Below are 14,871 nucleotides of genomic sequence, written 5' to 3'. Positions count from 1 at the left end.
AGCATAATGCCTTACATATAGTAGGTGCTTAATAAATGCTTATTTCCTTCATTATAACTTCTGTGAAAGGAAATATAGATTTCATCCCTGGTCACAGCCAGCCCAGTATGGGGCACTGGGTATGACAGAAATTTTTTTATTGAATAAAAGTATAGTTCTTCTACATTAACATTGTTGAGAGGGAAGAGCATCATATAAAAATATGAACTTAAATGTACTGGGTGCTGATAATTTTTTTAGCTTCCTCAAATCCCTGCTTAAAACACCTACTAGTCAGAGCCCCTCGGCAGCCCCTTTCACAAAGCTCTTTGGATGAGACTTTGTGGAAATTTCATAGCCCAGGATATCAGAACAACAAGCCTTTAGCACCAGCTGAGATGCGAGGGAGGGCTGTGTGGAGAGATTTCAGTGCCTGTCATTTGTAATCTGACTCCCAGGCTGACCATAAACACTGGCAACTGTGAGCTGTCCCCTTCCCCCCTTCCCCTTGGCCTCTTCAGAAAGAGTTGAGACAGCAGCAGACAGAAGTCGATTCCATTCCTCTGTCTGCTTAGCACCTTTGCCAAGTAGAAAACCCTCAGATAAACCATTCCAGCACCAAAGATAGATTATCCTACTGTTTTCTCATTATAGCAGCATTTTAATCCATTACACGGTCACCAAAGAATTTGAGGCCTGTTTTGCCAATGACTTTGTGGTACAGTTTCATCAGCCTTTTTACTTAATTGAAGTTGAAATCGAGTTTAAAGTCCAGGAAGAGAGGAGTACCCATTTCTGAGCGCCTGCCTCAGATGGCCCCACCTTTGTTCCACCCAATTAATTTTCTGGAAACCCCTGGGAATCTGTATTGATCCTTGTGCTTTTCTTACAAGGTCAAGATTCTGACTGGTCCCCAATCACCACACAAACTGAGGCATTTAACCCAAAGGGGACTTCACCAAACTTTAACACCATGGTCAGTGTGATCAGTCCCAAAAAGATGATTTTCCAGCCTTAGATCAGCATGGTATAATCATAGGATCTCAGAAAAAAGAGCCTCTGTGATCCTCAAGTCCTACCCATACATGAGAGGAATCCCCATTATAAGACAGGTAGTCATCATCCAGCTTCTGATGAAGGCAGCATTTAGATAGTACCTTGAGGATTGGAAAGCCTCATTTGATCCATGGAACAACCTTGCATTCAAAATGAGGAAACTAAGGTTGCTGTTGCTGTTTGTTCTTTGTCCTTCTTGCCCAAAGAGGACCAGTGCCATCTTGCTGTTGGTCCCAAGGTACTATGGGTTTGCCCTGTGGCTGATCAGTCCAATACACGCTTAGAATGCTCTACCACAAGTCAGGCACAAGTAATCCATTTGAACATTTGGGATGGAGATCTCTCTTGATTTGTACATCTCATGTTTTCTTTGTGAACTATGAGATTTTGCTTTGTACATAGAGTATAACCCCTTTCTTTGTTGTGGGCACTTTGGTTAAATGACTTGGCCAAGATCACAAAGTATCTGAGGCAAATTCAAATTCAAGACTTCTTGATTTGCAAGTAGTCTATCCACTGGGTCGCCCAGCTGCCAAGAGAAGATATACCCAGCACCTCCAAGACTTTTCTTTGCCTTTCTGGCTCCCAAGTATGGTGGTCTATCCGCTGTATCACCCAACACCTCCCAAGACTTTCCTTTCCACTTTTATATTGTTAGGAAGTTTTTTTCTGCCATCAAGGCTAAATATGCTTCTTTGTAACTTCTGCCCGTTACTCCTGTTTTGGTGCTGATACACTCTCGCAGGATTGCTGATGATAAGGTTTCCTGGGAGCACGATCATGGGGAAATCGAATCTAAGCGATGTAACTGGTAGGAAACTGAACTCCATCAATACTTAAAGACACCCATCATGTGCCCCCAGAATAGTGTCTTCTTCAGGCTAAATATACCCAGTTCCTTTCATTGGACCCTCAGATGATAGGATCTCAAGTCCTTACACTGTCCTAAACTGGATATTGTTAGTTTATGCATTTCTTTCTTAACCCATAGTACCCAGAACTGACCACATTTCTTCAAATGAGGTCTAACAAGTGCAGAGTTCAGTGAGACTCTTGTCCTCTTATTCCTGGAACTATCTTAACCCAGCCACTAGGTTGGAACTAGCAACTAGGTCACACTGTTGACTCCAGATCATTTTCAGGACAAATGCATTTTACCTATTTTTCTCCTACCTTATACTTGTAAAGTTTTTTTCTTTCTTTTTTCCTTTCCTTTCCGTTTTGTATACAAGCATCCTTGTTTAATTTCCAATAAATTTTAAGAGTGTAAATGGATCCAAAAAGTTGATCCTAAGATCAAAAAGGATTCTTCCATCAAGGTATAAGTCAAATAGCATTTAAGGTCCCTTTCAATCCAGAGAGTCAGAACATTTCCAACAGAAGGGAAGGGAGTATTTTAAAAATATCTCATTTGATCTGCACAACTCCTCTGGGAGATTGGGGCTGTTATAACTCCCATTTTACTGTTTAAGAAAGCAGATACAAATTGTAAATACTTTGCCTAAGGTTACACAGCTGGTAACAACTCTCCATAAAAGAATGTTCATCAGTGGTAAGACATGTAGAATGCTCTGATTTGATCCCAGAGTTCCTCCTGCCTTCCTAATTTATGTCTTTTCTCTGGCAGAGAATGTGAATGATGTTTGCTCCCTTTTTTGTTGGCTGAAATACTTGGAGAAAGTCACAAAGTTCAGAATTTGCCCATCTCTGTTGACTGCCATATTTCACTTGTGCTCCTACAACTTTCACTCTTCTATGGGCAGATATGGGTAATTCATCAGTACCTGAAGTATCCAATAAACTCATTTCTAGGAACAGTAATCTGAATTTCCTTTTCAGGTTCTAGAACTAATCTGATCTGAAATTACTCTAATTGAAATGTTAAAAAGCAGAACAAGGATATTTATTGATTTTAAAAACTTAAAGTATAGGTTGCAAACAAAACCGCCTTCCAGAAATTCATTTCGGGTCCCGTTTTGTTTCCTCAATTACATGTAGACAAAATTTTAACACTGGCCCTTTTTTTTAAATTTTGAATTCCAAATTCTCTCCCTCCCCCTCCCTTGAGAAGGCAAGTGATTTGATATAGATTACACATGTGCAGTCATGCAAAATGTGGTTTTCTTTTCTCAAAAAATGTTATGAAGTTTGTCACAGAGTGGAGATAGGTCATGTGGGGCTATTGTGAACAGTACTGCTTTAGAAGACTGGCAATCAGAATTCATGTCTAGGCTTTGCCATTAAATCACTTGTGGGACTTTTGGCAATCATTTTCCTACTGGGATCAGTAAGATCAGGAAGCCACTTGGCAGGGCTTACCAAAATAATAGCATGGCTTAGGGACACTGGAGAGCCCTCCTACTTCCATAAATCGATCTTTATTTCATTAAGCTTCCCTTCAATCCATTCCCCAATATACAGAACTGTGCCTCTTGGAGAAAGTCCTGTGAACAAGCCTTTGGGTCAGGGAATCCCTACCAATTGCCGTCATACTTTTAAAAAAAAAAAAAAAAAAATGTTTATTAGTATCTTTTCTTTCTACTGTATTCCACCACACTCCTCAGAGAGCCAGTCCTAATATAAAGGCTGGAAAAAAAAGGCTGGAAAATGTTCTGTAAAAATAAAGAGGTCTGACAGTGTTCCATATATCTCTTCTTTGGGGGAGAGCTTGGACATTAGGATTTTACAGGATTTAGTTTTGATTTGTTGCTTTCCCCCCCCTCCCCCAGGCAATTGGGGTGAGGCAATTTAAGTGACTTGCCCAGGGTCTCACAGCCAATTTATCTTATTATTGTCATTGTGCATATTGTTTTCCTAGTTCTTATTTCACTTTGTATCAGTTCATGAAAGTCTTATAATGCTTCTCTGATCAATAATACATAATAATAATAGTTATCAATTATATGGTATTCTTTAAATATTTGCAAAGTCCTTTGCATATTTTACCTCATTTGATCATCACAACAACCCTGTTGAGTGGGTACTATTGCAGTACCCATTTTCCAGATGAAGAAACGAAAGCTGACTTGCTCAGACAATTATAGTGAGCATCCAAGGCAGCTTTCCTATGCAAGCACACTGCACTCCCAAGGTTCCAAACATACCTGAGTGATCATTGCTGGGAAAGGGTCATTGGTAAAGAATCATCCCTGTAATTGGGAGTGTGAAAAGAGGCTAATTCTAGCTCAGTCCCCTCCCTCACATGTAGGAGACATACTCTCCAAGGTCAAGGTGAGGACTGGAGGAAGTCATAGCCAGGAGGCTCCTGACTACTCTGGCCAGACCATGGACAGGCCCCGGCTGGCCACGACGGGGAACCTGTAGTCTCGGGCAAGGAAACAGGCTTGCAATTGCAGGAAAGTCATCGTTGAGTGTTCTCCTGTTGTGTTCGGGTTCCCAAAGAAGGAAGGCAGTTTTTTCCTGCTGTGGGCTGCCATGCCACAAGAATACCCCGGAGCAAACCAGATGCTGCGACATGTCAGGTCCATTCAGAGCTGCCTTTCTCCCCAGGGTTAGCCCAGGCTGGGATGAGATCACACCCCCTGCATGGTTTGGTGAGGCTCTTAAGACACACCTCTGAGTGGTATCTGGCCTGTTCCTAACTATTGTTGCAAAGAATTTTGAAATCTTGTGGTTTCCTTTTTCTCTGGGTGGTTTCACACATCTCCTGACAGATAATTCATCACAAATCACTCAGTTAATTGGGAAATTGATAAGCTGTGGGTTTTTTTCCCCTCTAGCCTTTTAAGAATCCTTTTTTTTTTTTTTTTTTTTTCTTTAGTCCCAGGTAAGCCACCCAGCTGCAGTTACAAATGAAACCTACCAGGAGCGTTTGGCCCGTTTAGAAGGAGACAAGGAATCTCTCATGTTACAGGTAGGTCCTTCCTGCTGCTGTCCCTTTACAGGTGTAACCGTGAGGTACAGGTGAGTACCTGGGACACTCAGTGGGATAATAAGAACATTAATGACAATGTGTACATATTGCTTTAAGAGTCAGGGCAGCTGGGTAGTGCAGTGGATAGAGCATCAGCCCTGAAGTCAGGAGGACCTGAGGTCAAATCTGGTCTCGGACTTCTTAGCTGTGTGACTCTGGGCAAGTCACTCAACCGCAATTGCCTCAGGGAAAAAAAGAAATTTATAAAATTGTTTTCTTCTCCCACACACACACACTTTCTGAGGCAGTTACTATATCCCCATTTTATAGATTCAGCGATATGTAAATATTAGTGCTGGGATTTAAAGCCAGGTCTCTTGACTTTAATTCAAGCGTTATTTTTCATAGACCACATTGCCCCTTGCTTCGGGGACCTCCAGTATGGGAAAGGGAGAGACGGACAGAAAAGATAAAACACATCGTAACTGTGATGTGCAGCATAGACAAGCCCTGCTGGATTTTAAATGCCAGACACCCACATTCTCCCCCACTGAGCTGGTGGAGGAGAAGCAGGAGTAACTGGATCCCCTCCGAGTGACAGAGAGCGCACATGACCTGTAGTATGGTCAGTCTATGAAGCTCTCTGAAGTGTCAGCAAATTCAAAAGGCTCAAGTTTCTTTATATGTCAGGCTAAAAAAATAAATAAAAAAGCTTCAGAGGGTTTTTTTTCCCCTTCAGTTTAGTTTTTTTGGGATTTTTTTTTTTTTTAAAAGAAAAACCCTGCCAAAGCAGCTGACTCTCGTCAAAGTATTTTACCTTCTGTTCTCCTGACCCAGATTTATTCCATGACCACAGAATGGTAACTATTCTGTGCAAAAGGAACCTCCCCATCTCCTCTCCACGTTTGGTTCTCTTCTGAGTGTGTGCTCTTCATCTGGGCCTGAGAGCTCTGCAGCTGTAATTACAGTAATTGCAGACATCTGCAGCAGGACTTGGTGCTGGTAGCTGACAAGATGCCTAATAGGATTTGGAGAAGAGAGCTATCTTTGTCTCCTTCCCTTTATCTTCTCACTTCACTCCCTTTTCTCTGTCTCTGTGTATTTTTCTCCTCTCTCCCTCTTCCCTTTTCTCCTTCTCTCCCTTTCCTTCTCCCTCTCTCTCTCTTCATGTCAGTATGTCTGTCTGTCTTTGTCTCTCGTCTGTCTGTTTCTCTGTGAGTGTGGGTGAGTCTCTGTTTTCTCTTTTGTGTGTGTCTCTGGCTGTTTCTTTCTGTGTGTATCTGTGTCTGTCTTTGTTTCTCTCATCTGCCTGTTTTCTCTCTGTGAGTGTGGGTGTGTTTTCTCTTTAGCTGTTTCCTCTCCATCTTTCTCTTCCCTTTTCTTTTCTCCCCCCTCTCATTCATTTCTTTAAAATTCTCCACTCTTAATACACCATAAATAATGAATCCAGAATTCACTTCTGGGAAGCCTCAGTTTACCAGAATATTTTCCTGCCTTCATTCACAGGTGGAATGAGAAAAACACAACCTATCAAGCTTATAGCTCTTCCTGTGTGCTCCTTTCCAACTAACTCCATGTAGTTCTCTCCATCCAGTCCCTCATCTTCCCCAGTGATAACTCTCTGGGACCCCCAATTTCCTATAAAAAGCTTGATATCTTACATTCCTTCTGTGTCCTGGCCCTAACTGAAATCTGGCTTTCTGGGATGGTGAAGGCCCCCATTCATTGTCCCTCTTTCCAAGGCGGGCTTCCAGATTCATCCTCATCTTCGGCCTCCTTGCCCATTCACAGGAGCAGACATGATTCTGCCCACCTCTTAACAGTTCCAGATTCTTGGTTGGCCCCACCTGCCCTGCTTATATGATGTTAGTCCATCTGATCACACTTAACTCTGAGTATCTCCTCTCACCCCCCTGTGAGGTAGGTGCTATTGTCATTTTTTTTTTTTATACAGATGAATAAACTGAGGTTGAGAGAGCTCAAGTGTCTTGCCCAAGTTCACCAGGCACTAAGGGTCTTCAAACCCAGTTCTTCTGATTTCAAGTCTCAAATTCTAGCTGCTGTGCCATGTAGCTCTAGTTCATCCTCATTTCCTTCCTCCCCCCATTATACAGATGAGGAAACTGAGACCCAAAGAAGTTAAGGCTTACCCATTGTCCATAAAAAGTGAAATCCAAGGCTCTAGGATAATAGTACCATGGCTTTAGGTCTAGATGAGTTAGAGGTCATCTTGTTCAATCTTCTTCTTTAGTAAATGAGAAACCTGTCCTGCAATGTGTCCAAAGGCATTCAGGTAATAAATAACTGAGGCAGAATTTGAATCCAGACCCTCTGAAACCAAATTTAGCCCCTTTTGTAACACTCACTTATTGCCCTTGTCCTTCTTCTAAAACTTGGCCTCCTACCTGCTCAACCTGCTTGGCTCCCATGACCCAAATCTCTACTATCACCCAGTTCGCCATAGAGGTGGTCACACCTTCAACATCCCCATCACTTAAAACTTCCTTCTCTGATCACAATCTCCTGCCTTTGCCAAACCTGCTCTTCATCCTCATTGCATTAATCCCTCCTTGACCTTTCAGGTCACAGCCTTTTTCTTTGACCCTACTGTTGCCTTGTTGAAACCCCTAAAATTCGTACCTACTTTTCCTTTTCGTTTTTATTTATTTTTTGCATTTAATCGTATTTTATTTTTTCTAATTACATGTAAAGATAGTTTTCAACATTCATTTTTGTAATATTTTGAGCTCCAGATTTTTCTCTCCCTCCTTCCTCAAGACAGCAATCTGATAAAAGTTATAATTGTACAACCATGTTGAACATAGTGCCTTCTTTTCACTCTTGATTCCCAATGGAGTATCCGTGTACTTTTTCCTTTCCTTCTCCACAGAGGCAGGGTCCAATGAAACAAATCACAGCTGAATCCACTATAAATCTGATGAAAATGATAAAAATAATGATAATAATTGACATTGAAGTAGTTTTTTAAAGTGTTATAAATATTTTATAGCCATCCTCTCATATCACTGTATTTAATGTCTTAGGCCATGATGGGTCCTGTAATAAAATATTCAAGTATTATTAGTTGAATTTTACAGTGAGGAAATTGAGATGAGGAAATATAGCTACAGAGACAGGAGTCCTTGAATTCTAATTACAGCCATTGAAGTCCTTTTGTTCCTCCCTGATAGACTTCCACAGCAACCCTTGTTCTTCAGTCCCCATTCTTATCTATTCCGGTGGCTTCAGTGGTCACTTCTAAGCAGATCCAATTTAATTAAATTTAAATTTAATTACCTAAAGTATGCAAAGCACAGTGCTATCTTTGTGCTAGAGTTACAAGTATAAAATCTCAAATAGCTTCTCCCTTCAAGGAACTTATATTCTACTAAAATTTACAGTCTTATAAATATCTTCTATTAATAAGATAATTTCTAAATTTATTTTTCCAGGTCCCATCTCTTCTTTGTGTATGTCTCAATTCTGTATGTCCAATTCACTTTTGGATGTTTCCTTATGGCCATCCTGACACAGCTTGAACTCGACATCAAAAAATTATCATTATCTACCCAAAACTGCCATTCCCCCCAATTTCTGTACTTCAGTGGGTCCCTAAGAACATTCAGAGACAGAATATCACTTTTCTTTGAGGTTTCATTCCAGCTTAATGCGCGCACACACACACACACATCAGCAAAACAGAGATAATATCACTTACTTTCCAGAGTTGTTGGGGGGATCAAATGGGATATTTGTGAAGTTCTTAGCACAGTGCCTGACACATAGTAAGTGCTATATATTTTTATAGCTATACAGCTAGCTATCATCATTGTTATTACTTTTTATTATTGCTCCTGCTGCTGCTGAATTTTCCTTGGTGCATTGAAGCAGACCTCTCAGTTCCTATTACCCAAGCTCTCTTCATCTTGACCTGCTAAAATCCTATTCAGCTTTCTCAGCCTGATCCAGTTGCCGGCTTCCCCATAAAAGCTTCTGTCTTCACTCTTCTACTCCTCAGAGTTTCCTCTGCACTTAACATCTTCCCTTTATCCAATCACATTGTGCTTTTCCCCATCATTATTTGTGTATGTGCCCAATCGTTCTAATCAGATTTCTGCTCCTTGGGGGAAGAGACTGGGTCAGTTTTTACCATTTTATACCCAGTCTGGAGCACAGTGACTTACACACACATAATAGGCATTTAATGAATATCTCTAGGATTGAATTAGACTGAGTTAACTTCAGGCCAAAGACCAAAACAAAGGCCATGTTTGTTCCAGTTCAACCCTATCTCTTCAGCACATTCTGTTTCTTCCCTCGTGGTCCTAAACAGTGAAAATGAAGGGACTTCTGGGTACCCAAAAGATCCTAAGGCAGCATGGAAATGTGCTGTTATGGTTCCTGAAGTCTACCAGCTAAGGCAAAAAAGCATACTACTGCATCTTAAAAAGTGATTTTTCTTTTTTTTTTATTGGTATCCTAATATTTATTTGCTAGTTTTTAGCTTTTTATTTTCGAAATACATGAATAGTTTTCAGCATTCACCCTTGCAAAACTTTGTGTTCCAAATATTTTTCTCCCTCTCTTAGCAAGTAATCTAATATATGCAATTCTTCTATACATATTTTCACTATTATCATGCTGCACAAGAAAAATCAGTTCAAAGGGGGGGGGGGAAATCGGAAAGAAAATAAAAAGCAAGCAAACAACAACAAAAAAGATGAAAATACTATATTGTCATCTACACTCAGTACCCATGGTCCTCTTTTCATCACAATTCCATTGGAACTGGCCTGAATCATCTCATTGAAAAGAGCCATGTCCATCAGAATTGAGCATGATATAATCTTCTTGTTGCCCTTTACAATGTTCTATCAATTCATGTCAGTCTCCAGGCCTCTGAAATCGTCCTATTCATCATTTCTCATAGAACAATAATATTCCATAACATTAATATACCATAACTTATTCAGCCATTTCTCAACTGATGGGCATCCACTCAGTTTTCAGTTCCTTGCTACTACAAAAAGGACTGCCACAAACATTTTGCACATGTGGGTCCTTTTCCCTTTATTATGATCTGTTTGAATACAGTAGAGACACTGCTGGATCAAAGGTTATGCATAGTTTTATAGCCCTTTGAGCATAGAAGAAAATGATTTTTCAATGAGAAAGAATTTCTGGGTCTTGGTACAGGGAGTCAAGAGAATCAAAGTGTGTGACCTTGAGAAAATAAACTTAGTTTCTCTGCATTAGATTTTTCTTCTATAAAATATAGATAAGAATATTTGAACTACATAGTTCATAGGATTTTTCTGGATGGACAGCCAAGTTATTATACATCTCTCATTTCTAGAGATCCCCTCAGTTATCCAGAAAACCCATTCACCCTGAAGAGGTTCATTCCACTGTTAATAGAGATTTTGCTGACTCATCCAACAGATGGATTTTTTTTTTTTTTTTAAAGGATTTTAACCAGTTTTCAAGGTCACTTTTGCCTATAGAAAACATAGGGATTTCAGTCAATATGTTCTATGTCTATAAGTCTAGGGGCCCTTTTTGCATTCTAATAAGCCAGCTGTTCTTGTAGAGCAATATATTTCATTCCTCAATTCCAATTGGGCCTGAGAAGCTATAAATGCAGAAAAACAAATACATTTTATTCTTATAGAAAAGGAATACAAACACTTGTAGTTTTTATCCATTTAGAGAGATATTTGGAAATGTTACACAAAAAAAAAAGGTCTGCTTTTGTTCTATTTCCTCAAATAAGATGAAATTGGGGCTGCCATCCCTTTGACTTGAAAGCATAATGTCATCATGGGACTAACACCTGCCATGTGGACTCCCTGGCTTCTATTCACCCATTGTGGGATGTCAAATAGGTATATCTCATAAGAGTATAGTAGATTAAAGCCATAGGACTAGGAATACAGATTAAAAAATGAAAAGTAGTCCCATGGCTTGAGTAGCTAAAATGTAAAGTAAAAGACAATATAGAAAGTAGAAAAAGCACTGGATTTGGAGTGTCAGAATAAGTTTTCATTTCATTTCTGCCATTTGCTATCTGTGTGATCTTGGGAAAGTCAATTAATCCATTTAAGTCTCAGTTTTTTTATTTGTAAAAAATGGATTTCTTTTAGACCTTTAAGAACCCTTCCACTGCTAAATCTCTGACCTATAATTTTAACTAAGGAAATAAATTGGACCATATAAAGAGTTTACTAACAGGAATAGCACCCAGAGTAGAACATAAAAGAAAATACCAGTGATTGTTTTATATTCTTTAAAGTAACAAACTTTTTTTAAAAAATGATGCTGTAAGGGGAGTGCATTTTCTTTGTTTTGGTGAATAGTTCTTTATTTGGTAGGATTGTGGTTTGAGGACTACTATTAAAACACAATTGATGTGATTTTTGAAAACCACATGTAAAATGAGACAATTAAAAATAAAAATGAAATACTGATCAGTTAAACGGAATAGAGAATTGGATATTAACAGATGCCTGGGATGAGTTATTACAGTTGAGTGCTGTGTTTAACTTTGAACTTTTTTGGCTGCTTAGGCAGAGATGGAAGCCTTTGTATATAGGTTCTCAGTTAAAAAGACCAAAACCAATAATAGTGATTTATGGTATGGATAAGTACCCTTAAAAATACCTTTAGATACATATAGCTTACAAAAGGGGCCCACTTTAGAATAAAATCGTTTTGAAACATTATTTCATAGTTCCAAGCTCCAAGAAAATCTTACAAAGCATTCTTCAATATTCAAGAACATAGAATTCTCTAAAAGTAGCACCGTGTTTGAATTCGCTGCTCAGTAAACACATTGAGATATAATGCAGATTCACTTAAGCTTTTGGTGACTGCATGCGATTTCTTTGAGACGCTTCAAACAAAAATTATTATAATACAGAGTCAGTAGAAAGTGTCATGAAAAATAGTTACCTGCAGGATAAGGCCATTTTTTAGCATAATTCAGCTCGTGCATTGTCAGGGCTTCCCATTGGTCAAGACCTCTAGTAGACTTTTTAAAGTTCTTTAGAAAGGTGACTGGCTTTTCGCTACCATCATGCAAAGCTGCTCCCAGGTGCCAGTTTCTTACAGTCATGTTTTGGCACGTAGACCTTGGAAACCTTTCTGGAGCCAACTGTTGTCAGTGCTAATACATGCCCTTTACATCCACATTCTTTAATTGCTTCCAAAAACTGGTCTGATAGGTTAGTGATTCTTAGTCCTTCATGAGAGGTGGAAGGTCATTGGTTAGTTTCTAGCAGAGTTGTTTTTTTGCATGTGTTTTTTTAAAATCTTCTCCCTTCAAGTGGTAGGATCGCTGAGTAGCTAGTTCAAATAGGGCTGTGTTTTTGCCATGGGCAAATATCAGCTGTGTGCCGTCTTAACCTGCGCCCCTTTTAAGTTCCCACGTGTGGAATATTAATGAGCTCTTATGAAAATATGCATCTCTACCCAGGCTTATTATAAATGAGTCTGATTTCCTCTGGGGCTCCTCAGTTAGGAGATAAATGAGTAGTCTTCTCCAGGAGATGTCGGAGCATTTTTGGTGAGGTAAGAAGCAGACCTTTCCCCCACCTTTGTTTGTTAGCAGAATCTAAATCTGGTAGTCTCAGGGACCCCATTATTATGGGACCACCAAGTTGTGGTGGGTGTGAGAACCAATTGCACTGACGATTTTCTAATCTGATTTTGCTGGTCCTCCCACTGTAGGTGAGTGTCCTGACTGACCAGGTGGAGGTCCAGGGAGAGAAGATCCGGGACTTAGAAGTCTGCCTGGAAGGGCACCAGGTGAAACTGAATGCTGCTGAAGAGATGCTTCAACAGGTGAGGAATCCTGCAGACCTGAAGGTTACTTAAAAATCAGAGCCTGAGGCCAGTGGATTAAAGAGCAGGATTTAAAGATTAAAAGCAATTTCCTTACTGTTTTCCAAGAAGAAGAAGAGCACAGATTGGTTCCTTCCTTGTCATTTTGGGAAATCCCTTTGGTAGCTGATCATTAAAAACTTCTCCATAACAAGTGTCCTGAGAATATGATAATGTGGACACATACAATTATTACAAAGGAGAGTGGGCAGGGGACAGAGCTGGCTAACAGGAGTAACCTTTAGGGGAGGCAGGAGAGGACTGGTCCCAGTAGCTAACATGGAAGGGAGCTGGAAGCAGAGGTGCTGGGTTGAGGGGGGACAGTGATCCTGTTTGCCATGGTGAGTAACCTGGGAGTGGAGTGGGGGAACAAGGCTAGCCATAACCTGTTGGGCAGGTTAAACTTGGCAGTAAAGTAGAACTTTTTCAGAAGTTAATTCAGTACAACAGCCCTCTGTTGTCAGATTTAACTCAAATATCAATGGGTTAATGTTAGCCCAACACAGTTTTTGAGAGGATGACTTTGTCAAGTCAGAGGAATAAAATAGTACCAAGCAAAGGCTGGTTCCTCGAGCTAGGTGGAGTTTGGTGAGGTATGTAGGCCGTGAGTTTCAGTTTCAGGAGTGGGGGTGGGTAAGAATTGGCTGGAAAGCAAAGTAAATGTGTTTACACGAGGGATCCTAATTACCTGGAAAACAGCACATAAGTGCTTCTGCCTTTTTTGGGGGGACATCCAACAAGAACCTTGGGTTAGAGACCCCAGAAAAGCCTGTTTGCGGTACAAATAGGGAATAATAGAATGAAGAGAAGGAAATTTTGGAGATTATTAAGGGCAAGTGACAGTTTTGGGGACTGGATGGTTTTTACTAATCATGTCAGGATTTTTTTTTTTCTTTCATTGCTTTATTAACATAGAGACAGCATAGGATTTTTGAATCTAGAGCCAGCCTCAAACTTAGCAAGACCTGAATTCATGTAGGGGCTTTTGACATATTGACTTAGTAGAGGGAGTTTTTTCACTAGGAGTTCCTCATATTAAGGTATTATTTTCTTCCCCCACACTCAAAAAATTTTATTGATACTTCTGATTTTTTTTTTAATTGCTATCATTTAATAACCACCTTCCTTCCTTACAACAAAGAAGTGCATTTAGGCGAAACAAACTGAACCTTGAACCATGTCTAACAATACGTGATTACTACTACTTTCTTTAAAGGGAAAGCTTCCATCATTCCTCTGGAACCAAAATTGGTCATTGCATTCATAGGAGTTCTGATGTCTTGTGTTTTTTTTCTTTCACATCATTGAATAGTGTATTCTCTTTCTTGGTTCTTACTTTGCTCAGCATCAGTTCATGTAAGTCTCTTAATTATTCATACTTGTCACTCCTATTGCACAAGAATATTTTATTTCATTCATATACTGCCATTTTTCATCCATTTCCCAACTAATGAGCTCCTAATTTGTTTCCTTGTATTTATTTATTCTTTTTGGCTTTAGGTTAGGATTTTCTTTTTTAAACCTCTCCCAAGAATGGCTCTTAGCATGTCATTAATCTTTAAAATGCCAATCACCAGCATATGTGTGAATTTGTGCCAGAAAGCAGTTTTGGATAGATTTATTATGATAAAATTGTATATAGAATAAATACAACTGAGCATAGCGTGTGTGTTCAAAACTGTCACGTTTCCCCTCATAGGAGGCAGTATAGTATAGTTGCAAAGACCCCGATTGGGAGTCAAGAAACCAGAATTTTAATCTGAATCCCTTCATTAAATTGCTTTGTCAACCTAAGAAAGTCACTTAGGCCAATCCTTGTTGTCATTGCTAATAGCACTACCATTTTCCCATTCAGCTAAATGAAAAACCTCAGAATGATCTCTTCCTCCTTCCCCCTTATCCATCACATCAGGACTGTTCATTTTCTGCCAAGCCTTATCTAATCTGAACTTTATTATAGGTCTGTGTCCTGTCCTCTTTGTTCCCGCAGCTATTATCGTAGTCAAGTTCCTTGTTACTTTTCATGTCAACTATTACAACTGGTTTTTACCATGACTAGATCCTTTCCCCCTATACTGGTC

At 39.7% G+C, this 14,871-nt stretch overlaps 1 protein-coding gene across 20 annotated transcripts in view; it reads left to right on the top strand.

Annotated features, from left to right (window-relative positions):
* The window catches only part of PPFIBP2 (PPFIA binding protein 2), a 181,574-nt gene that overhangs the window by 88,988 nt on the left and 77,715 nt on the right, over positions 1-14,871 (top strand). For 19 of the 20 annotated variants that reach the window (XM_031942169.1, XM_031942171.1, XM_031942170.1 and 16 more), the window contains 2 exons: positions 4,817-4,909; positions 12,638-12,751. In XM_031942169.1, the coding sequence (XP_031798029.1) occupies positions 4,817-4,909; positions 12,638-12,751 (207 nt within the window). Of the gene's footprint in view, positions 1-4,816; positions 4,910-12,388; positions 12,479-12,637; positions 12,752-14,871 lie in introns of those variants that run through there. The other variant, XM_031942183.1, reaches the window with a different exon arrangement.

This window comes from Sarcophilus harrisii, chromosome 6, assembly GCF_902635505.1.
Source record: "Sarcophilus harrisii chromosome 6, mSarHar1.11, whole genome shotgun sequence".
Classification (NCBI taxonomy): Eukaryota; Metazoa; Chordata; class Mammalia; order Dasyuromorphia; family Dasyuridae; genus Sarcophilus; species Sarcophilus harrisii.
Note: the sequence above shows the minus strand (reverse complement) of the source record. Positions and strands in the feature narration are given on the sequence as shown.